We start from the raw sequence: 25,668 nt of genomic DNA on the forward strand, positions 1-25,668 counted from the left end.
AATTTAAATTATATAGCTGAATTCCGTAAGTTTTCGATTGTTGGATAATTTGCTTTAAGATTAATAGTTCAATATTGAGTGGTAGATTTGATTTGAGATGGTGTCTAACTTATTGAGGATTTTAATGTTGAGAGATTTTCTGTTAGTGTTTTTTATACCCGTGGACCATGTAAATTTGTTTTCTAGGTAGGTCCAAAATATCGAGTGACTTTTTGAAGGAATTATGTTTTTATTAAGACGCGGAGAGGGGATATTTGGACGTACATAAGGAGAAAGTCGTGTGCCCTGATTAGTTCGGTAATTATATTTTAATTCTTTACAGGTTGAGCTAGTTTTGGAGTTAATTAAGGTGTATATTTGACGTACGTCAGGGGCTCTGATTAGGTCGATATTTTTTTTAAATAATCGTATCGTCAGCGAAAATAGCAACAGTGGTGTTTTCAGAATGTAGAATGTCGTTTATGAATATGTTGAAGTGTTGAAGTTAATAAACTACACCGAAGAATGCCTGCTTTAAAGTAGGGGACTATTAAAATTACAATGCTATGTTAAAGGTTTATTTTTGTTTGCTCGGTTATCATTTTCGATCTTTTTGTGCTAACTAGTATCACCCTGCAGTCGAAATTCAATTGAAGATTCAAAGTTCAAAATAAATAAAAGAAAATTAATTTCATCACCGAGAAAAAAAAAACTTTGTTCCTTTTCGTGCATTTTTTCACTTTACAATTTTTACATGGTAAATTGATGATTTGAAAATTGAAATTACAGGTATAATAATATTAAATAAATTAAATTAAATGAAATTCAAGTTATGAAAACATTGAAAACTATTCAAATACTCCATAGAATAAAAACTATGAATTATCAGTCTATTTTTGATCTTTTGTTTACAAATGAATCAACTTAACAGTGATAATCTGTAACACAACAGTTTTAACTATCAAACATTCACCTCTATTTTAAAAATCAGTTCACGTATTTTTGAGAAAACGAAATTTTAAAAATAACTTTTAGCCATTTATATATTGATAATTATTTATTAAATAGATGTTCTTTGTTAAATTATAAAATTTCGTCAAAATTTAAGCTAAATATATGTATGTATACATAAAAAAAAAATTTTTTTATTAGGAGTTCCGTTCAGAATTAAAAATTCGTAATAGATTTCAAAAGGGATGGAAAAAATTGAACTAATCAACAAAAAAGTTAAGAAAATTGCAATTTTTAAACAAATTCATCCAATTCTCGACAAAATCATTTCAGTTTTTATGTGTAACTCAAAATCTAATAAATAGGTATTTTAAATTTTTACTAAATTTTTATTGTTTATAAGACAATAATTACCATACATTATGAAAATGTACAAAAATTTTTACTTTCTTTATGGTATATGTAAAGATAAAACATTTTTATTTTTATTTAACTGTTATCAATAGACAATTTTAGACTGGGACAGAATAGTTGAAAATTGAATACAACATTTCTAATAAATTGTAATTAAGAGTTAATAAGAAATAAGTTGTAAATCCAAAATATTTTCTATGAGCATCTAAATTTGGGATAAAAGTACTAGAAATAACAAACATTTTCAAATTATTTTGATTTTAAATTTATATATTTATAATCTGTTAATTTAATTTCTAGTATGTATTAAATTTCATATAAAAACTAATTCAGTTTTGAAAACATTTTTTGGGAACTAGTTAAACGATAATAATCTTTATAGGTACATCAAACAAAACTCACCATGTGTAACTGTAAAAGGTTATTTTATTACTTAGAATATATTTTATTATGATAGCTGAAACTTTAAAGTGATATAATTTTTAATATGTGATCATAATTCCTAAAAATTTTCATACAACATTCTTAAAGTAAATTAACATAATAATAATATTTTGTATAATATGGAACATATGTATATTATGATATATTAAGTTAAAATATAAATAATATTATTTATTAATTAAACAGTAAAGAAATTTAAATATTTTCTGCATAAATTAAATTTTGTTTTTAATCGTGTCCTCATTGTCTACTTTGTTGAATTTAATTAAATATCTTCAAGTACTGTTATGTTTATTTATCTTAAAATATATAGATTATTAAATAAATAATCTTTACAAACATTTATGTATTAACTTCAAAAAGATATGTCATGTTATTTTGATAAGTAGAATGGTATTTATGTTATATATACATATATATATGTTATATGTTATATATATATATATATATATTATATATGTATATGATGTAACATATAAGTATAAATATATAAAAACAAATAAAAACTGTTACTGAAAACAAGTATCAAATAGATTATATCAAAAGTACTATACATTACTTTTCTCTTACTTATGTTATTTAAACAAATAATTTTGAAAAAGGCATTTAAAAATTTGGCAAACAGATGGTTACTGATTACAAAAAAATTTTAAAATTAATAACTGTAAATAAAAGCACAAATTATAAATAAATAAAATTAAAGCAGTGTTAAGTTTGTTATATAAAAATCATTTTTGTAATGTTTTAAACACAGTTTCTTCAAATTCAACTTTTTTATCAATTCGAATGTGTTCAATTCCATCTAAGCTTTTTAATACAATCCAATGAGGTACTTTTTCTTGAAGAAGATGTATATGAGCTTTCCATTCCTCTAAAATAATGATAAAATAATTTTACTATTAAAAAAAAAATTATAAATCAATAATTTAAATAAGGAACACAAATATTTAATTACGGTCTGTCATAGCTTCGGGATAACTCTGCTTCAATTGACCAATGACTTTTTTAGATGGCATAACATTTCTTTGAAGTTGTACAAAATAGGTACGCATTCTTCTTGCAATATCTGGTAATCTGTTTATCATTCTATCCTCATCTAATTGACCAACCGATCGTGTCATCAATTCTTTAGCTTTTTCTGCCTGCTTTTCCTGAATCTTTAAATAAATATATAAGTATACATGTTAAACTATACCTTGTTCCAAATAAGAGCGCACCAAATTTACGTAACAAAACTGGTTTTGCCTGTGGCCGTCTGGTGCGCTCTTATTTGGAACAAGGTATAAAAATATTGAAAAAATACCTTTAGTAAAAATGATTTGGGAATTCCTTTAAGTGCTCCTTCTAAAGCATTTTTTGCGTCTGTTGTTGGAAATGTTTTTTCAGTTGAATTTTTATTTTCATTGTTCATTGTAGTGAGAGTCCGATTTAAACGATTATTGTAAACAAACAATGCATGAGATTTGTCTAGAAAAAAATTAAACAGTCATTAATGCATAATCGTTAATCTAATAGTTAATTGACATAATTTAAATATTTTTGTTAAGCTAAATATTATATACCTAATAAATCTTTTGCTGTTACTATTTTTGGTTTGTTTATTTCAATTTTGGGCAACGTTGATGGAATGATATCTTCCACAGTTTCAACATCAAACTCAGGATGCCATCTGGTTATTTTATCTTTGTCAATCACAATAGGTGGAATTAGATTTCTCAAATATTTCTAAAAAAAAATATAAAATAATTATTTTAATTAAATAACATTACAATTTTTTTTAAATTATACTTCATGATGCTCTTTCAAAATGTCAAGTAGTGCATTAGAAAATGCCTTTTTCCTCTGAGTTGTTAGTTCAATCAAGTTTATGTTATCTTCGTTCACTGAGCCTAATTATCATATCAAAATTCAATTTCTGTACTATAAAATTAATTACTATATCAAATATTTACCATAATTTGGAGTTATCACTAATTCAAAACTAGATTTCTCTTTTGTTGATTTAACTAATGCATACTTAAAGAAATCTGGTACAACGGTTTTAATTTGCGCCAAATGTAATTCAGTAAAATTTCTAAAAAAGAAAAACAATACAATATTGAATAGTCAAAGGTATTTGCTCATAATATTATTAATTATAATATAATTTAATATTTAAATTACTTTCTAGTCATTTGCTGAACACCACGTTTGAGTTTATTAAAAGTTATCTTTTCTTTTCTACCAAACATCATAGATGAAACAGTTTCCAAAGCTTTGAATAATTCATCCAAAATACGGTATTTCAAAGGCATAGGTAATGCTTTAGAATCAGCCAATGCAGCATATCGTTTTGATGGTGACATAGCCAAAAGAGATCCTACTTCATCTAGGTGAAACATATTCTTTGGCCTGTGTCATCTGAGAGGCTATCATTCCTTTCCTTGGACTAACCATAGATTGGGCTGGAGTGAGAAATAAGGCTGTAGGTTTAAGTTGAGATCGTTTTATTGGACTTAATCCAACTTTTACTGGGCTGGTATCAACCATGAGATCAACTGATTTAAACGAAGATAAATAATGGCTTTTGGCATCATCTACTTTAGATTTTGCAGAGTTAAGATCAATTTGTGATTGTTCAACTGAGTTGATCTTTTCTTGTAATTTCTTAAGGTTGTGTTTACGACGAACAATTTTACGAAATTCGCCCAAATCCAATTCCTAAATTTATTAGATAAATATGAGCTTATAATAATTGATTGAATAAAAAACAAATTTTCTTATTTTTATTGTTTTGTTAGATTTGTTTTTATCAGGCATGAAGAATAGTCAAAGTTAATGAGATTATCTTTGTATCTTCATAACACTTATATGTATCATAAAGATGAAAGAAAACCTTTTAACTTATTAGCAATTATAGAAATAAATAATAATTGCTGGTTTTAAAATAAATACAATTATTGGAAATTTAATTGTTTATCTAGTTATTTTTCACACTCAGATAACACAACTATTGATAAACATACTTTACGTAATTTGGCCTTAGTTGACGGTGATTGATCCGGAGTTGTCGCTCTCTCTGAATGGACATCATTTTTATCTTCAGTCTCTTTTTTTTCCAAAATGTTCTCAAAAACTTTTTTGTTATTAACAATAGAAGGATTTAAATTGTTTTGGCCAATTATTTGTATTGTACCAGAATCAACCTAAAAATAATTTAAATAATAAATAATAATGATAATTGATTGGTACAGCTATACATATTATACATTCTACAAAATAACAAATTATAAATGTCCTGAAAAACAAGTATATAGACAATTATTTTGGTAGGTACAATGTCTTTTAAAATTTAAGTGTAGAAAATGTATTGGTTTTATCTTAGAATGGATAAAAGTTTGAACTTTGATGGCTAAGGTAGCTTAAACTACATAGGTTTTTATCATAATATTATAATACTTAATATATAACATGACAAAGGTACTTTTGGCTATGTGTACATTATATTGTGTTATATAGAAGAAAATTTATTTTTAGTGTATAATTCTAAGTTTCTAGAATTACAATTATTTCTATCAATTATTATTTCATGGCTTATGATTTGTTAGTAAGTAAGAAATAAAATCTTACTATTAAATAAGTAGTAAAAAATATATTGCATTGTTACACAATTTTATCATACATTATATTAGAATGCCACACACCTATAACAGACAATCATAGGACCATAAAAGTGTCCATTATAGAAAGATTTTAGTATTTTTATAGTCATATTAATTTGTATATTAGTAATGTAAGTTATGTAAATGAGTTATGAGTACCTATTTAAATTTATTTTTAACATAGGGAAATACTTGTAGTTAATAATATAAATTTGGATTAAATCAATTTTGAGATATAGGTATATTATTTAATAATTCTTTCAAACAGAATATTCTTTCATTTATATTAAATGTTATCGTTTGCAGGCAATATAAAAACAATTGGGTGGACATATCCACAATGGTATAAAATCATAGAACATTATGTTCTATGATAAAATTAAGTTTTTTCTGTTTTACTGTACAATTATAGTTCTTTATTATGTCCCTAGCGTGAAACATTACTATCTATGTCTGTTATAAGACAAATTAAAATATTTATTATTTTGTCCATTATCCTAGTAAGTTATTCGTTAAGTTAGGGATTACTAAAATTAAACCAGATTACATTGTATAAGTAAATTATTCTACAATAGAAGAAATATTTTTCAAAATAAAAATAATTAATTTCGGTGTATTCAAATTCAATCAAACATAAATAAATGATACATTTACTATATTATACTTATTTTATTAATTACATGTTACATGTCAATAATACGATCTCCATTAAAATAAAGAAATATAATTATATATCAATATTACAATTCTTATACTAATATGGTTGACTAACCTTTTGCTTTTTAGCCGTTTGCTGCGAGGTAGAATCAAATGACAATTTTCTAGTTGGTTTATTTAATCCAAAAGTATTGTTCAATAGTTCTTTTGTATGCAAACCATCTTCGTTGGTTGGCCTTTTTCTACTTTTGATGAAACTATCCAATGTTTTCTGAGTATCCATATTTAATTAAATGACAATTCAGTGATCCACAATAAAAATTGAAATATGTCAGTCAGTGATCACTACAGTAAGTTGTACAGTGATTAATCAAAATTAACAACGGGATTTCCAATAACTATTAACTATTACCTATCCAATCCACTACCACCTATTAACAAAACATTTCGAAGAAGTATTAACGACTTAACGACTAACGAGTGAACGACTAATGAAGAATGTATTTACTATTTATTAATGTGGTATTGTGGTGAGAAGAGTGTTTACATTGTTTACAACTTACTGTTAAGAAGCTTATTGCTGGCGCATGGAATAATATAAAATCTTCTCGGAGATATTTTGATAGCATGATTCCCGGGTAATAATAATTATGGTAACTACTGGACACATTAAACTGATTTTTTAATACTACTATTTTCGGTGTTACAGTATGTGCTACACTGCTAGCCGGTTGCGATAACATCAAAAAATAGATAAAAACTAATCTATTCTGTGTTATAACCTTATATTTATAACTACTTATTAACTTTACTGAGTTGATCACGTATTCACGTCTGGACGGAGTTATCTTTATTCTTCACAAATATTATGTTCATCTTCATTTAGATTTAGACCTAAGCACAAAATAATATTAATTAAAATTATGTTGGGCATCAATCTGTTAAGAAATGTTAGATATTTTTCAACCAGTTATTGTTTAAGATTAGATATGTCCTGGAGAACTTTGTAAGTAGCTACTTATATAATTATTACTTTTTATGGTTATATGTTATATATACTTTGCTATAATTTGTAATCAATTTATATATTCTATTTCTCAATTGCGTTTAAAATTTAAACCATAGGTATGTACACTAAATTCCATAGTAATATTGTACTAATTTAAATAATTTAAAAATATAATAATTTAAAATGAAATAATTGTTTATTTTTTTTCCTCATTATTGTCTTTTTATCCATTTAACTCTCATGATTCCCCTTTTCCACAATCTAAAACGACACCCCCTCAATATTAAAAATATATTCTCTTCTCGACAAAAAAATAATTTTCCTCAAATCAATTCTAAGATTATTTTACAACCAGTGGCGCCAAGACACACTCAAGGTGGTGCATTTGAACCGTACCGCAAACCGGCTCATACAAAGTTAGTTCTATGACTGCGCTTGCAGTGACAACCACCACATACCCATCGTCTTCGCACGTGTCGTACCCTCCCACACAACTTCTTCTTGTTGTTATTTTACTTTGTTTTTTGTGAAATATTCAAATATACGACAACCTCCGCATTTCTGCGACATAAAAAAACGTTTGTGTTGTTCTTTTCATCGCGTCAAACAACTCCACCACATCCACCCTCGTGGCAACCGTCCAAGATCACCACAAATTTGGCTCCCCGGCGGGGAATCGAACCTCGGTCTCCCGCGCTACAGGCGGGGATACTTACCACTATACTACTGAGGATTACTACTTATGACATTTGTTAATTATTATATTTATAGTTTGAATATTATGTACTGTTTTATCACAAAATAAAATAACTATGTGATTGTATTATGATAGGTATTTGAGTTAATAAAAATCAACAAAATAATATAAAACACTTTTATTTTTGTGGGTTTTTTTTCCGTGGTCATTTTTTCTGCTTACAGGGTGGATGGTCTTTGTGGAGAGTTGAACCATCATTTTTTAATGAACTCTGCGCTACTGTTTACAGCAATTCTCCAAACTTGCTTTTTATTTGCATTCCTCTTATTTATTTGTACAATTTAAATGCTAGGTCAATAACTGCTCGTCTCATATATTCAACTATGATATTTTCCTATAATTTTTACCTTCACATTATTAGTTCAAGTTACCCACTATGTCTTGTACATGCCCAATCCTAAAATATCTTATTTTCTTGATACTTTCCTATAGAGCTCTTAACTCCAATATTCTTCTTTGGTCACCATATTTGGCCGACTCATCTTGAACATTCTTGATTCTACTGCTTAATTTTTCGTATTTTATAATTCTTCAATCAGTCAGGCAATATAATTTATATTTTTATGTATCTTTGATTTGTACATCACTTAATATAAATTTATGTTATTACTTATAACATTTAATCTTGTAAATTGAAAATTGTAATTGTTGTACAAAGCTTAAGTAAATATAAAGCAACAGTATCCTTTTTAAGCTAATCTAACCTTAGAATATACACTTGGAGATCCTCCATCAAAGCATAGTTTCTTTGCATTATAGATTTACTATTCTATCTTAAATATGTATGTATTATATATTTTATTTAGTATTCAAATAAAAGTTAATTTGATTTACAGAAAAAAACTGCCTCTAAACCCAATGGATAGAGGTGTTCTTACGGATGGTGCGGATTACATTTTTTTGGATGGGCGTCCTACCCCATTCGGAATGAAACAAAAACGAAAACTTTTGCTTCAAAGAGAATATGCTGTAAGTTTTTTTTTATTAGTTTTGAATGTGTACAATCCACACACACACACACATATATATATATAATGTAATAGTTCAACAAAATTTGTAAATTATATTGACAGTTTTATAAATATATATAATAATTATAATACATTTAAAATAATTTTTAGAAAAAAATTGTTGAACTTAGTGAAAGTTTAGACATTGCAAAGGAACGGTATGCGATGAAAATTGGAGAAAAAGATGAAAAGCTAAAACAAGTTTTGAAAAGAAAACTTAAGCCCAAAGGAAATAAAAATTCTTTGGACAAATAGTATTCATATTTTTATTATAATTCAAAAATATTTAGGTAGAAAACACATTTTGTACAGAAAATTATAATTTAATTCATTGCAATAAAAACAATTAAACAAAATATTACTGTGGAATGTTTTTGTACCTAATCAAAATGCATTCCGGAATACACTATTATCCACATCACCTGAAATAAAAAAAAACAATATTAAATTAATTACAATATTTATTATCAAAATTAGGTACCAACTTAATTCTTATTTTTTTTTAAGCATATTAAAATAACTTTGTTAAGGATAAAAAATGCAGTTAACATTTTCAAACATCTTATTTATTTATTTAATTCAACTATTAATTAATATAAATCTTGCATAATTTAATGTAATATTTTATTCCTAAATATAAATTATTTATAATTTATAATTTATTGGTGATGAGTGATAACTTAAATGGGCAGCATTTTTACATGGATGTAATACGAGGTGCATCAATAATATTTTTGGTACTATATTTTGATAAGTATTAAGCATTGGATAAATCAAATGGGGATAGTGTTACAATAGTCAATTCAGTCAAGATTTATTTTGTTATTTTATTTGTTTAAAGTTAAAATAAACTGACCTATATTTATTAAGAACATTTTATACTTATATATTGTGTTAACTCTGTCTTACTAACACATAACATTCCAAAATTAGCCATTCAAACATTGTGCAGTTAGCTCGAATATTTGTGAATTGACCTTAACTTTAATTTTACAAAAATTATTAATTTAAGAGTATATAATACTCATTACTCATTTAAAATTAAAATATTGGAAAAAACTAGCTAACAACCTCAGATAATATCTAATAATACCTTTAAGTATGGTAATTGATCAATTTTCTTTAATATTAAGGTTTATAACACAAAATTGGAACTACTGAACACAGGTTGTCTATTTGTAAGACATATTACAATACAACTATTCTAAATACATCTTGTAAGACATTTTATTGGATAGACATAGACTGCTTCTAATTTTTGTACTTGTAATTATATCCTATACAGACTATATAAAGTAAAAGTATAATACATTTTCCTGTCATAATATGAGTGAGATGGAAAAATAACTTGTATGATATAGTAAGATTTAAGATATTTATCAGAACTAAAAATCCACTGACAATATAACCATAGGAGAAAATAACTAAATGTATTAGCTTCAAATGATGAAATATTTTTCTTACCAAAAATCCTGCTAATGAAGTGACAAATCCTTCTTTGGTTAATTCCCATGCTCCACCAAATTCTTCTTCGTCAACTTGTTGGAAATTTGTAAAATATGCGTATAATAATACAGCATTGAGCACCAAAAATCTAAACAAGTAAATTATCAAAACGATAAAAGTGTATTGAAAAAGTTTAAGTTTATAAATCTTACAGTCCTAGTCCAAATAGTCCTTTTAGTGGTAAAAGTCCCCATAAAAGACCAGCAATGAGTCCAAGGATTTGCCTTGCCCAATAAATCACATCAAGAAATTCATCCTTAATAAAAAATTTAACAGAACATTCATAATATGAATAGGTAATAAAAAAAAAAAGCAATAAAGATAATTCTGTCAAAAGTTTATGTTTACTTTGTCGGGCCATTCCGAATTTTTTGTGGTAGCTTTTTTTAAAGTATCCAAAATTGAATTTTGACACAGTGTTTTCTTTTCAACTGCTTTTGACATGTTTCACTTTATGTACATACGTTTTTAACAGTATTAAACCCGGCCTATCACTTTAATTTTAAAATTACACTTTTATTTACTAAAATATAATACTTAGGTGTCTAATTATATTTTTTAATATCAAGTTTTAGGTAATTATTAATTATTATTATTATTAAGATACATTAACTTTATCTAAATTATCAAAATCAAATGCCGGTAATCGGTATCAAAATATCGAATATTTAAAATATTATACAATGTTGAAAGTAATTTGCACAACTATAACAAAAATGCAAAACTAGAAACTATTGTGATAAAATAAATTTATTTTATCATAAAAAGACGTATCAAGTCATAGATAATAATGATGACGAAACAAGACAAATCACTATTTTATCATTAGTGAACTCAACCAACCACGGGTTCACGCCTCCACGCACGGCTTTAGATAGAATGGCTGCGCGTCGACGTACCTAAGGCTCTATAGTGCCCTAACATAATAACAGAAGCGACAGCTATCAAAATCCCATTGATCACCGAAAAATATTTCTGTTGACCTTGAGCTGGAGGCTCGGCATGATGTTGGCAGCGGATGACCGGTATGATGTTGTAACCGTATCGCAATGCTTAATGTATTTCCTAGTTTTTAAAAATTTAAATTATCAATATCACAGAAAAAAGTGATAACAGTCGAAACATGCTACAGATTGTTAATTACAACATCATGCCGAACCTCCACTGCCAACTTCATGTTGAACCTCCGGCAAAATGAAAACAAATCCATCAGCTACTGTTTGACTGTCTCTTCTATTATGTTCTATGCCCTAACGTACCATGTTAAGCTTACCATAGATTAAATATACTATATAGTATATTTAATCTATGCAGGAATTGACTGACAGTTAGTGCCATCTAGCGTTGACTTCTATATGTTTTACTAAATCGTGCTAAAAACAGTAATTTTGTTTTTGAGTATCTCAAATCTCAATTATTCACTGGTCGAAGCATATTTTTAGTATATTTAATAAAAAAAATTGACAAATTTATAAAATTTAAAATATTTATTCTTTTATAAAAAGTGCTTCGACTGATGCAAAGTAAACTTGTATACCAATTTTTACATATTTGAAATTGAACAACTAGAATCGTATTGTATGTTCCATGTGTGTTAGACAAAGAGAAAGACAGAAAATCACCTCTTCCAATCCCCTTAAATTGGATTATTTTTCCAGCTAATTTTTTCCATTTGCATCATAGGAATCGCGGTAAAAAAATTCTATAATCTTAAAGACATTAATGGATTAGGGGTGGCCATAACTTCTCAAAAGTAAAATCTCAATATTTTTCTTTAATGTGTACCTGAATAATAATGTCCTGTGTGGGGTAAAAAATAATATGTTCCTTTATTTGTTAAAAAATTAAAAATTAGTCTTAATTTAATAATGTACGCGAAAAACAATTTACATCCATGACATATCTTCTTAATTTGTGATCCAAATATATTTATTTTTAAAATACTACTATCAAATAAGCAAATAGCAATAGCAATACAATTATAATAATCATCTTAATTTATGTATCAATAAACTGATTTAAATAATCAGTCACTCTGGCTATAAGAAACATGGTATTAGAAAATTCATTCATTAGCATGTTTTCATTTTTTCAACATATTCATTAGTCATAACTCATAATTAATAAGTTGTTAATTAAAAGCTGTAATATAGATTCCATGGCTAAATAATTATTTAGCCAATATTATAGATTCTATATTTTGTAGATTAATAATTAATATATACATCATATTCATGTAAGAAAATAAATGCATATTTGTAATTGTAACAATATTTTATCATGGGTTTTCATTTTTGGTCTTTAATTCATTATAATTTTTACTTTTCTTCTTCCTTTTTAATAACTGTGTATAAAAAATTTTAATAAGCCAACGGGGGCCAGATTGCTGTGGTCACGCAATTGACTATGACTCACACAGTTATCGGTTAGATTCATAGCAAAGTGCAAAAAAAATGTGCGTGGTTCTACGACTCTACGTGACCTGTCGTCCGATTGCGTCATCCGGTTTCCAATTAGATTCCACTCCAGTGGGAGTTATGACTGCACATGTCTCCTCTTGGGGAAGGGGGGTAATATCATGTATTTATTAATATATGTATACATAGATAAATAGATCACATGATCTCCCTACTGCCCACTTGTGATAAGCATTGACGAAGATCTAGGTCCTAGAGATCGTTTCAATGAACAAATACATAAAAAAAAAAAATAAGCCAACAGAACATGAAAAGACAATCAAATGTTTAAATTGCTCGATTTAGCAACTACTGCATTTAGATGTTTAGTAATTACTTTCAGGTTTAGTCAACATTTAGTGTTTACAAAATAGACATCAACACAAATAAAACAATACCTACATATAAATACAAACATTGTTTTAAAGTGGGTGAAAATTCACAATATATTTAAACAAGGTATTTTAAAAATGCACACAAAATCATTTGGATTAAAAGGTATATAATTATAAGTACACAAATGTATAATTATAGTAATATTTGGTAAAAAAACCTGTTTTAAAGATTACAAAAGAATTAAAATTTGTCAAATTAAAAATGCATCTTATTATTTTTAAATAATTTAAAAAACATATAAATACAGAAATTAAATACAATTGTTTTAGAAATAAAATAAGTTTCATAAGATATTATTGAATGCATTTGACTAACTAAAACCAACTTGTTCAGAATATCTTAATATTTTACATTTTGTTTCACAAATGTTACAGTTTTCAATCATTTTTAAATAGGAAATTTTACAATCATAAAAATACAGATCTAAGATTGTTAAGAAGACGTAACACTGAAATTTATTGTCTCCATTTTACAACTGTGTTACATTGTAACATAGCAAATTTAAACTTAGCAGATCATGTTTAGTTTTGTTAGTTTAAAAAATAAAGTGAATCGGCTTATTATGAAACTTGATGGTAAGATTATTAGGTATCTGAGTTAGTGAGTTTTTTTACAATATTTCAGTTTTGAAGTGGTAACTGGTAATGAGCATTTTTAATTATGCTACATAATACACGCGATACAAAAAAAACATTAACTTTTGTAAAAAAAAACCATATACAAGCAAAGATAGATAATGTTTTTACCACCAAATTTTATGATGGATCGATTCACTAAAATTTTTAAACAAACAAAGGTAAACATAATCTGCTTTGCATAAATGTGCTATATTTTGCACTAGTAAAATGGAGAAAACAAATTCGCACAATAAATGTTACATTCTCTTCAAATATTGATAATTCTAATTTTTAAGATCATTAAGTGTTTCCATATAAAAATAAATCAATAATATTTAAACTCTTAATATTCGTATAAATTAAATGTTAAATGACTAGTAGCGAGTAATAAAATACTAAAAACATCAGTGTTCATTAAAATAAAAAAAAAGTGTTCAGTAAATTTAATACAAACATTAATTAGCATTACAATCAATGACAATTTATTAAATAGTGTGTAGTATAAATAAATTTTTTAGATAACTTTACTAGTTTACTCTAATATTTGCATATCTACACATGTACAGAGCACTTCATAATTTAATTGAGGGGGTCGAGGTGGCCGAGTGGTCTAACGCGTCGGCTGTGGCTCAGCCGGACCGGGTTCAATCCTCGACCATCGGGCGGCATTTTTCTCCGGGCAAGTCATGGTGTCCGGAGAACAAGTGCCGCCATCCCCCACTCCAGGGCATGGTAGAAACCTACGGGTGCCCCAATAGAAATTCTGCCAAACAGGCGTCCTAACTAGGCCTTCGAGCCTACTCCCAGACATAGCTCCATACGAGAAAAAAAAAATTAAATTGAGAACAATTTAAATACCTATACATGGAAATTAATATTTTATCATATTGATGAACTAATTTAAGCTTCATAAAAAATGAGTTCAATTAGCAAAAAATCAAAGAAAAGAATAACTTTTGTATGTATAAATACAGAATTCATGGAATTATATGTTTTAAAATTTTTAGTTAGACATTTCAATGTCATTATAATGATTAAGGAAGGAATCTTTATGCTTTTACATGTTTATTAAATATTTAAGTAGGTTGAGTAGGTGACAGAAACAGGCATGGTTCATTTCTCAATACTTATTTCAAAGGAAATTGTGAAATTTCCATTAACTAATATTTATGAATTTGCTGTAGACATTTTTGTACAGGAAAATTATATTTTATTATTCATTCTTTAACTGTTATTTTATATTAATAGTATAAACAATAATATATTGGATTTTAAAAGTAAGACAATTATATAATTTCTGTTATTGTGTGTGGAAAATATTTTTGTGTATATTTTTCTGATTCAAAAGTGAATATTTAGTTTTTAGCGTATATTATATTGAAAGATTTTCAAGACTACATAGATGTTGACAATAATATTATAATCAGTTTAGGATAAAATATGTATTTTATAATTTAGATCTACATAGTGTTTAATAATTAGTTCAGTTACATGAGTGACCAGAGTGAACAACAAAATATTTTATATAAAAAACTTAAACAAATATATAATAAATATTTGTAATTGTTTTTTATTTACTTATTAAATTAAATATTTCCGTTATTAATTATCCATGTAATTGATATTATAAGATTGATGTTCTTCATATTGCCCCAAGGCCCCAATTCATAATATAATATTTAGTATTATTATTCACACTATTTCAAAGTCTTGACTTACAGATAGTTTAATGCATAAAATATGGTTTGTAAATTTGTATGTTAACATACTGAACTCTAGGAAACTATATTTTTATTTTTATTCATATATTTACTGTTAACTTACAATTTTTTTTATACATTTTGACTTATAAAAAATGGTTTTGTTATTTGTTATAATTGTTTTCAATTTGATATTTTTTTTTTACAATTTATATTATTTAGAGAAAGAGAACCTTAACAAGATAACTGATAAGTATATAAATTATATAAGTATCATTCGTTCTGTATGTGACTAACCAGACAACATTAACTACGGTATTTGAAATGGTGACTTATCAAATTATTGTTTTTACAAATTTTAGATTATTATATTTCACAACAAACTTCATCCAGATTTTTTTTACATGTAAAAAGCAAATTATAAACAGAGAACAAAAAAATTACGATCAGAGAATTTTTTTATGACTAAAATCATATAATACCCTATATGTAGCACATTATTTTTATATAATATTTATGATTATTGTTGATGTAAAAACCATAGCTAAAAAAACATTAATTAAACACCTGTGATACCATATGAACTGATGTTGTTTTTTCCATATGATTTTGATTTTCAGTACTTTCTATAAGTTTTTAATAATTTGAGTATGAGCCAGACAATAGTTGTAATTTTATTTCTATGGATAGATCGTCTTGGTAAGTCACATATTAAACCCTGTAATATCAGTAGGTCACAAACAAGGGTCGATTTTAACCTGGTAGGCAATAGGTCACAGAACAACAAAAATCATGTCATTTGTATACTTATAATAGTTTACAGGTCATGTTTGTTAATCTATTATAGGCATATATTAGGACGGATTCATATTTGAACAAAGTTAATGTATTTGAAGCCAGAAAAAATAAAAAATTATTTATTATTTATTTAAAATTACTAAAAAAAACTTTAGTAAATAACTTAATTGATTTTATTTTTAGAGGTAAATAATACCTAATAAAAGTATTTATAAGTTAATAATTTAAACAATGAGTTCACGGACTGCGATAGATCATCAAATTTAAATTAACGAGAATTTTGTCTTGTCATACACTCATAAATGTAAATTGAGTCATTGACAACTGTGTTGTTATATACTATATAGTAGTAAGAAAATATTCTAAATAGTATGAATGTTTTTCAAGGGGACTTAAATATAACAATTAACAATAAAATGTTTAATTATAACTGTCGATCAACAGATTTGATTTCAGCAACAAACCCATTCTTAATTAAGTGGAAAATAATAAAGTCTATTGGTTATGTATTTAAATTTATTATATGAAAAATATAATTATCTCCTTAATTTGAAATTTCATTAGAAAATTCATTATCATGTATATTTAAAAAAATATAAAGTCAAATGATTCCTAAACCCTAGTTATATTTGAATTTCATAACTTAAGTTCATTGGTATATTCAAAATTCAATTATATAACATTTAAAAGGATATATACTCAATTCTAAAATGCAATTACTTATATAAATTCTATCAATATACAGAAATGCTATCATTGTGTTCGCAAATGAACAAATAAAGGATAATTAAAAGTACATTAGGGAGACTTAAACAGATGAACCTAATTAAGCTTTAATAAATGGTTAAAAATTGTATATTTTGCTGTGAATTTTGTGATACACTGTTATTAATCGATATATATCTTGTTTAATAATACTGATATTATAAGATAGTTTATTTAAAAAATATTGTTTTGATTAATTCTATTATATAAATTCATATTAACATCGTTGAAGTATAAAAGAACTTAAAATGTTATGTTTTAGAAGATAATTTTTAGATTAAAACTGTGAATAAAAATATCAAAAAATAAATGCATTATTTATATATATGTTATTTTAAATTTCCAATTAATGTAAATTGTTTTTTTCAATAAATTAGGATTATATCATTCTTTCCTTTTTCACTTAAATACAATTATTAATAAGAGTTGCTTATGTTAAAGTCCACAGTATAAAAAAAACTATTTTTAATTTATTCTGAAGTATAGTAAATATTAAACACAGAATGATTTTTAAAGTAAATAAATATATTCAATTATAAATAAGTTTATAAAATCTTTTTTTATACTTCTGCCTTAGTTAAACAAAACAGCTAAACATAATTATTTACTAAAAATCATCATGTATTATACATTTTAATACTTGTATATTGTATACATTAATATAATTTAAGTTATTAATGAATAAATTACATAAGTGACAATATTATGTACTTAAGATCCAATAAAAATGTATAAAATAATAATAATTCCTTAAATTATTTGTATCTTTTTTTTGTTAAATTTTGGCAATATGTGAAGTTTAAAAGATGAAAATATAATGAAAAAATAATGACAACAATCAATAAGTACAATAAATAAAATAAAATAAAACAAAATAAAACAAAACAAAATGAGATCTAAAAAATTAAGAAAATTAAAATAAATGTTAGTTAGTTAATAAATAATAATAAACCAAAGTAGTTTATGTTATATGTTTTTCTTTAAAATCAATACTGTTTAAGTAAGTGAGTCATTTAAACATGATCACATTTTCTTAATTTAACAATATTAAGAACTTGCAGTAACCAGATATGGCACATTTGGTATTTGTGCAAGAATTGATAATTTAATCACTTACTTCCCTGTAAGGTATTTCTGAGGTAATAGTGAAGTCTTCAAAATAATGATTCAGGAACTCAAATGTGGGTCGTTTATCTGGATCAGAGTCCCAACACAGTAACATCAGTCTGTAAATATCATCAGGGATAAAGTGAGAAACTGGTTTGGGCATTCGATATCCATGTTCCACTTGTTCAATCACTTCACGACCATGCATACCTGAAATATAATATATTAATGTTGTATATGCAAGGAACCTAATCTTTATTTTGGAATATTTACAGATTCAAGTAAAATTGTAAAACTAATTCTTTATAATTACAATTTTGGCTTAAATTTGCCACCTTTGTATTGGGATGGTAGTATTATTTATAAAAATAATCACAATATTGATAATATTTATAAAAAAATTGGTAGCGGTGGCTATTTTGATGAATTGTCAAGTTCTATAGTCTTGAAAGATTTGCTTTGCCTCTCAAGTTATTTTTTATGGGTTGTAAATTGTAATAGTTTTATTGTTACAGATAAAATTAAATTAAAATCATATACATTGAGTTTTTTTTTTCAATAATATTTGAAGTTAATACATTTTAAGAATTATTCCTTAGGGTTAGGGAAACTAGTAATAAATGTCTTCAAAGACCAAAGTCCATCATAGATTTATCTTTGAATGAAGATTTTTATGAATTTTTATGAATTTTCAACTCAAAATAATTTGCCTATTTCTACTGATAAAAATTTAAGAGAAACCTTGGATTACATTTTCAAGTATGGTCAAGCTTTTTGACTAAGCGAAATTTTTTTTTTTTTATCAACTTACTTAAAAAAACCAATAAATATAGAAAATTGTATATGCCTTTAAATAGGTCTTAACATAAGTAAAACATTTTGATCATTTTATGTTGCATAAAAATTGCAAATATAAACATTCAGTGAAGATTTCACGCCCTACCGTAATTTTTTCTAGAGTTTAAGAATTTCCTTTTTTTCTTTATATTTCCAGGTGCTTTTGAAAACTACTAAGAATATTGAATTTTATCCACCCAAATTTATGAACTAGATTTAGCCCCCCCCCCTCTTCCCAGAAAATATACCAAAGTTCAAAATCAAACCATTAGTGACACAAAAAATGTTATGTTATGAAACCAAAGTTATGTCAACAAAAACACCTAGTTCAAATGAAATGTTATGAAAGAATGGTCTGTAGTTTTAGAATTTTTGAATGCTAACTGAAATTAACAAATAATAATGATTGAAAACCTATAATATACTTAAATACGTACATATACTTACATAATAACAAAATTAAATAATGTTTTAAATTAAAATGTTAAAACAATATAAATTGAAAATAACTTATTATAAATTCGAAGTTTTGGATAAAAAAAACAATTTGATTACCTGGGTATGGGACTTGTCCATACGTGAATAATTCCATAAGTAATATTCCAAAAGACCAAACATCTGATTTAATTGAAAAACGTCCATAGACAATAGCTTCAGGTGCAGTCCACTTTACAGGAAATCGTGTTCCTTGCCTAGGACAATATTCATCATCTTCTATAATTCTCGCTAAACCAAAGTCACAAATTTTAGCCATATTATTTTCTCCAATCAATACATTTCTTGCAGCCAAATCCCTAAAAAAAAATTATCATTAGTTATAATTGGCTTCATTAATGAATTCATGTTTAATGATTTTACCGATGAATTAATTGCTTTAATTCTAAATATGCCATTCCACTAGCAACTTGAGCAGCAATGTAGATTAAATCACCAAATTGCAAATATTTACTATCGCAATTTCGCAAAAAATCCAATAAACTTCCATTACACATATATTCTTGAATAATTAGTACAGGTTCATCTTTTGAACAAACAGCATAAAGGGCCACAAGACGATCATGTCGAAACTTTTTCATAATAGAAGCTTCTTGTAAAAATGCTTGAGTAGACATAGAGCCTTGTTTAAGTGTTTTCACAGCTACTTCAATATTATTTCGCCATTTACCATACCAAACTTCACCAAAATTACCATGGCCAAGTTTTCTAATTAATTGGATTTCACTGCGATCTATTTCCCACTGATCACGTAAATTAGGACCTAGATCCCAAATCTGTGGTTGTGGCTTACAACATGAACGAGCCAAAACATGACATAATCCCAATGAATTTTCTAAAAATAATATAAATAAGGTTAGAAATCATAAAAATAATTAAAGCTAAATTTCTTACTAGAATAGGCAGATATGAGTTCAGGAAGACTAGAAAAAGTCTGATTAGTAGCAATGTAATAACCACCATTATCAAGAGATTTAATTTTATAATGTTTGACATGATAACCTCGACCTCCTTCCCAGTCTTTAACACTAAGGGAGAAGCCATTTGGATTGTGTTCTGAATCACGTACTAAATATGTGCCTCTTTGATTTTCTTCAGATAATAGAAGTTTTTCAGCTTCTTTACGAGATATTTTACCAAAAAACCAACTGAAAGTAATTATAAATAATACTTTAAATTGTATTTATGTTTTTATAAGTGTTTTTATAGTGTTTCATACTCTTCACTTTCAACTGATTTTTCTTCAGCAACAAAGTTCCAAGGTATCAATCCTTCTTCATTTGTTCTCAAATGTCTAACACGCCACCAATCTGGTTCACTATCATCTAATAGCTCCATTCGATCTCCTTTAACAAAGGATACATCAGACATCTCCCTGGACTGGTAATTATAAACAGCAACCACAATTCGTCCATGTAAAGATGAATGAACTAAAACAGTTTTAATATAAATAAATGAAAATTGAAAAATTAATTTAAATATTATTATTACGTGTTGATGTTGGAGTACGTATAATATCGACACCATGGCGTTTAATGCTTGCTGTTCCATGCTGACGATTCAAATCAGCCACATAACGCACTTCACTGGATCCTTTATTCAAGACATCTATAGAATCTTGTATTTTGAAACCATGATGTAAAACTAAAAATAAAATTAAAATAATAAAATATAAAAGTATATAGGTTACCTAGTTAAAAATTAATCTCAAATAATAGATATTTACCCAGATGATGAGTGGGATCTGGTGAATGACGACTGCAACAAGTACCCATTTTATGTACAATGATTAGTCTTCATCATATTTGTTAATATTTATAGCCTTACATGAATAAAAACATATTTTGATAAATTATTAAAATCACATACACATTCTAATTGATACAGATTATTGGTTATGATTTACAAAATAGAAATAAACTTACCAAAATTATTGTTGTAATTATAAGCAATAGAACGCAATATTCTGATTTATTTTTATCTAAATAATTTTAAAGCATTGAACTCACTCACTATATAGTCACATTGATTACACTTTCTAAAAGATTTTTGTCGTCTGTATCTGTATAGTGTATGTATACAAAATTGTAAATACAAATACAGTTCGCATTATTTTCATCAAGTTGATTATTGATAAAAAATATAATCTTTAGCTCACTCTCGTGGCGAAAGATAACAACACAAACTATGACCTATGATAAGATCGTTATATCCTAAGAAATTGTGGAGTAGCTGATACTTTTTTTTAATCAAATTTAAAAACAAAATTGGATTTAATTAAAAAAAAATAAAAAGTAAAAACGGAAATTTTAACGCAAAAATAAGCTATTGAGAAAAATCCTCATAAAGTTAATACGTTTATAAAGAACTTCTAATTAAAAAGCCGATTTGAGTCTTTATTGTCATCATCAGAGGTTGAATTTAGACACATAAATTTCAGCGACCTCTACTCGAAATCGAGCAGTTGAGGTACACTAGAAACTAGAAGGTCGAAACTTACGCAGAAAAATCAAAACCATAGTTCTCCGGGTTTCGCTTTGGCTGTGGAGGTTGATGCCCAACGTAATCCATGGTCCACAAGCATGTAGAAGCCAGAAGGCGGTGACTTCTTAAATTGGTGGCCGGTGGCCCACGGTAAACTGCTTTTTTCGCATACCTCGTCTGGGCGCTAACGGCGGCATAGACAGTCCGGTATAGAACAGCCGTTAGTTAGGCTCAAAGAGGTGTCGCTATATTCGGGTTGCGTGGTGCTATACATAATATATAGGATAATGATCTGATATGGCTGCCCAGATCCTCCCTAGAAAGCTTCCAGCGCTCCTTCTAGTCGATTGGTACAATCGAGGAATGTAAACAGGAAGCTACGTGACAGTTGTCAGGAGGAAGAAGCGTGAGGTGACGCTGCGCAAACGGCTAGAAGTTATGGGACCTCACGACGTGAAGGCGGAGTAGACTCTGAGATTCCAGACATCCGGAAGTGGTTGAAACAGCTGATTCTCACCGCAACCACTGTGAGGAGCTGGAGGACACAGAGGAACATACGTTCTTCAATTTTCCGTACGGCAGGGTGTAATATATTATGGCGAGCGTTATATGGAGTGGCGCATCGTCCGGCAACTGAGGCTTGAGGATGTTCCGAATATCATTCTGTACCCGGAGCAGGAGCTCCTCCAGATGAAGAGACGACGGATTGAGGCACTGTCGAAGAAGCAGAGGACGATACTTCGGACTGCGAAAAGGTGCAATGGGTATCAGCAGTGCCGGATTAACCACTAGGCACGGTAGGCACGTGCCTACAGGCGCCGCTTTCGAGGGGCGCCAAAATTTAATACATTTATTGAAAATTAGAACAATTCTAAAAAATATTTTTTTGTTGTATTAATTTTATATTAAAAAAAATATACACTATAATAATTAAAATGAAAAATGAAATGTAATTTTAATGATTATATTTTATTATCACCGACAAATTGTTCTGGAGAGCAATCGTTTTCAGTATTGAAACGAATCAAAAATTATTTAAGGTCTACTACTAGTGCTGAACGCTTAAATTCTTTAGCATTACTAATAATACTAATCATAGAAAGTGAACTCTTAAATGAAATATCATTTATTAATATAATAAAAAAATTCTCTGAATGTAAGACTAGAAAGCGACAATTTATTTTATAAAATAAAGTAATAATAATTAAAACAAATTTGTGTTGTTTTTTTTTTATGTATAAGCTACAAATTTAATTTAATCTAATTTATGATAAAATATTGTATTTTGTATATCTAAAGTGTAACCTAGTGCTAAAATAACAATGTCTTCCAGCATCCCCTCCCAAATTTGAATACTGTGTTTACTGATAAAATGTTAAATAAATACAATATTATCTAGTATATATTATTAATTTTATAATCCTATGAACTTATGCATAATTAGTATATTATGTTAGGTACATAATATTTACTTTTACTTTCAAAGGCCTGGGTAGGGAGAGCGCCAGAAAAATGTTTGCCTACAGGCGCAAAATATCTTAATCCGGTACTGAGTATCAGACGTGCAAGAGATGGAGGGTGTATGTAAACTGCGGCAAAATTAACCTTTTTCTAAAAGTCGATATGTAAACTGCGGCAAAAAAAAATTAAGATTATACAATCTGCGGCAAAACCGATAAGATACATTATACAAACTGAGGAAATTAATTTTATATACCTTCTATATATACTAAATTATATACATATCGTGTATAATATGAGTTATGACATCTATTTATCTAGAGACTATTAGAGTATTAGGTGTAAAAATAAAGAAAAACCAATTTTCAAAATTGAAAAATATTATTATTGTTATTAAAAAATATTTAAAAGATCGTATAGGGCTCTTATAATAAAAAAAAAAAACTAAATTTAAAAAATAAAATAATAATACAATAGGTACCTAAAAAAATGACCGAAAACCAAAAAAAAAAAAAAAAAAAGAAGGTACCTAATTAACATTTTGTCGTCTGTTCTTAAAACATACATTTTTCAAAAATTCATATCTTGAAATTCGTCCATCTTCTTTCATTATTCGCTGTTCGTTAATAAATTTGTATTTTTGCGTTGTCGCTTTATTTCTTTTTTGTATTACCCCTTCTTCTACACTTCTAATTTTTATATATGTGTCAACTTAAATATCCTGTAGAGCATCTATAAATTTATATAGTGATGGATGATGATGATAAAAATACGCATTAAATTTTGAATGGAAAGATTCACATACATTATTTGTTATAACTTCTTCTTTTAATGCCCACAAATAAAGAGGGAATAAGTCTTACATATAAGTTTCTGTTAAATAATCGCAAAATTTTTCTATTTTATTATTAGATGGCATATCTGCAATTAAATCAAAAACAAACGAATCTTCGACTTCGTCAGGGTCAAGAAACGGGAGACCAAAAATATAATTTAAAAATTTTCCTTCATCTGTGTCTCCTTCAATGTAAAGTTTAGATAGACCCAAATTTTGTAATTTTCTAAGCCACTAGTATTATCAAATGTAAAGGAACCGATATTACCGATATATATGTTTCGTTAAATCTTAAAAATACATTTGGATTTACCTTATACCAATTTGTACGCAAGACAAATTTATTAAACGATATACGTATATGGTAGATATATACATAGAAGGTATATAAAATAAATTGCCGCAGTTTGCATAATGTATCTTATCGGTTTTGCCGCAGATTGTATAATCTTAATTTTTTTTTTGCCGCAGTTTACCATCTTCCGAGATGGACGGGTACGGTAAATAATTCCGTGAAAGTTAGCTATTCATGGTGGTAATTGTGATAGGTATCTACCTAAACAGTTTCCATTCCGTATAACGAAAAGGTAATATTTTAAGATAGAGGTAGGTAAGGAATTAAACAACCAAAAATACTTTAAAAAAATAATTAACGATATTGTAATAGGATTATTATATCAGTGAGGAAATATGTATCATTATACAAAATTAGGACATATCACAAACGGACAAAAAGGCAAGGACGCTTCGACGTCGGTACTGGTCAAATATCGCTACCGAGCGATACGTAGTTGACCTAAAAAATTGAAAATATTTCTTCGTTCAAATGTTCTTTGGCAACTTATAGGTAGTACTTTAGTAGGTACTAGGTATACGTATACCTGCTGTAATATTATACTACATTGTAGTACAAGATAGTATCTATACTGTATAATAATTTCATATTGGTCTAATATGCTAAATAAAAATGAAAATTGTATCGTCTTACCAATATAATATCAAATAATGCAGTATCTATAAGTTAATATGTATTTTATAATCTCTGAGCTATCTGCGAAAAAAAACCGTCCCAAAAGACTCCAGACCAATAACTTTCGAGAAACGTATACTCAATACTATCTACTGTGAAACAACGGTTAGGCTAAACCATACACTAGTTTAAGTTAAGTTATAGTAAAAAAATAATAACTAAGTGAAGTAACAAATCTTTGGAAGAATTTTAGAATTATAATAACTTAGATTAAGTTAAAAGTTAAATTTTTTTCCCGTTCGAGTGGTTCTCATATTTAATAAGCTATGACAACTAATTAATCTAAATAATTGAGTTAATTCCTATTATTGTTAGGTTA

General features: G+C 27.0%; 3 protein-coding genes and 1 pseudogene across 4 annotated transcripts; 1 reads left to right on the plus strand and 3 right to left on the minus strand.

The window, feature by feature from the left end:
* Positions 1-2,490: 2,490 nt before the first annotated feature.
* LOC107167713 (DNA replication factor Cdt1-like) lies at positions 2,491-6,650 on the minus strand (annotated as a pseudogene). The gene is made up of 9 exons (XR_016191794.1): positions 6,202-6,650; positions 4,794-4,973; positions 3,952-4,488; positions 3,741-3,862; positions 3,577-3,677; positions 3,351-3,513; positions 3,092-3,255; positions 2,744-2,945; positions 2,491-2,659 (listed from the first exon to the last, which is right to left on the minus strand). The product of XR_016191794.1 is annotated as a DNA replication factor Cdt1-like (transcript).
* Positions 6,651-6,875: 225 nt separating this feature from the next.
* mRpL52 (mitochondrial ribosomal protein L52) lies at positions 6,876-9,220 on the plus strand. The gene is made up of 3 exons (XM_015516883.2): positions 6,876-7,092; positions 8,689-8,821; positions 8,974-9,220. Exons 1-3 carry the CDS (start codon positions 7,010-7,012, stop codon positions 9,115-9,117), a joined length of 360 nt encoding a protein of 119 aa, XP_015372369.1. The 5' UTR covers positions 6,876-7,009; the 3' UTR covers positions 9,118-9,220.
* Positions 9,115-11,104, minus strand: LOC107167710 (GEL complex subunit OPTI). Its single transcript, XM_015516882.2, has 4 exons — positions 10,717-11,104; positions 10,521-10,624; positions 10,327-10,456; positions 9,115-9,284 (listed from the first exon to the last, which is right to left on the minus strand). The coding sequence occupies exons 1-4, from the start codon at positions 10,810-10,812 to the stop codon at positions 9,243-9,245; spliced, it is 372 nt and encodes a 123-aa protein (XP_015372368.1). The 5' UTR covers positions 10,813-11,104; the 3' UTR covers positions 9,115-9,242.
* A 6,576-nt stretch (positions 11,105-17,680) lies between these two features.
* On the minus strand, positions 17,681-21,635 carry Src64B (Tyrosine-protein kinase Src64B). Its single transcript, XM_089227922.1, has 8 exons — positions 21,465-21,635; positions 21,266-21,361; positions 21,031-21,183; positions 20,759-20,969; positions 20,434-20,687; positions 19,903-20,374; positions 19,600-19,838; positions 17,681-18,417 (listed from the first exon to the last, which is right to left on the minus strand). Exons 2-8 carry the CDS (start codon positions 21,312-21,314, stop codon positions 18,206-18,208), a joined length of 1,590 nt encoding a protein of 529 aa, XP_089084048.1. The 5' UTR covers positions 21,315-21,361; positions 21,465-21,635; the 3' UTR covers positions 17,681-18,205.
* Positions 21,636-25,668: the final 4,033 nt, after the last annotated feature.

This window comes from Diuraphis noxia, unplaced genomic scaffold, assembly GCF_037042655.1.
Source record: "Diuraphis noxia isolate RWA-SAM2 unplaced genomic scaffold, SU_Dnox_SAM2 contig0004, whole genome shotgun sequence".
Taxonomy (NCBI): Eukaryota; Metazoa; Arthropoda; class Insecta; order Hemiptera; family Aphididae; genus Diuraphis; species Diuraphis noxia.

Coding starts and splice junctions, on each gene's coding strand:
- Src64B (XM_089227922.1), bottom strand. CDS start 21,314: ATGGGTACTTGTTGCAGTCGTCATTCACCAGATCCCACTCATCATCTG. Junction 20,688..20,758: donor AAATCAGTTGAAAGTGAAGA/GTATGAAACACT, acceptor AATTACTTTCAG/TTGGTTTTTTGGTAAAATAT. Junction 20,375..20,433: donor ACTCATATCTGCCTATTCTA/GTAAGAAATTTA, acceptor TATTATTTTTAG/AAAATTCATTGGGATTATGT.
- LOC107167710 (XM_015516882.2), bottom strand. CDS start 10,812: ATGTCAAAAGCAGTTGAAAAGAAAACACTGTGTCAAAATTCAATTTTG. Junction 10,625..10,716: donor ATTCGGAATGGCCCGACAAA/GTAAACATAAAC, acceptor TTTTTTATTAAG/GATGAATTTCTTGATGTGAT. Junction 10,457..10,520: donor GGACTATTTGGACTAGGACT/GTAAGATTTATA, acceptor TTACTTGTTTAG/ATTTTTGGTGCTCAATGCTG.
- mRpL52 (XM_015516883.2), top strand. CDS start 7,010: ATGTTGGGCATCAATCTGTTAAGAAATGTTAGATATTTTTCAACCAGT. Junction 7,093..8,688: donor GATATGTCCTGGAGAACTTT/GTAAGTAGCTAC, acceptor TTTGATTTACAG/AAAAAAACTGCCTCTAAACC. Junction 8,822..8,973: donor TGCTTCAAAGAGAATATGCT/GTAAGTTTTTTT, acceptor AATAATTTTTAG/AAAAAAATTGTTGAACTTAG.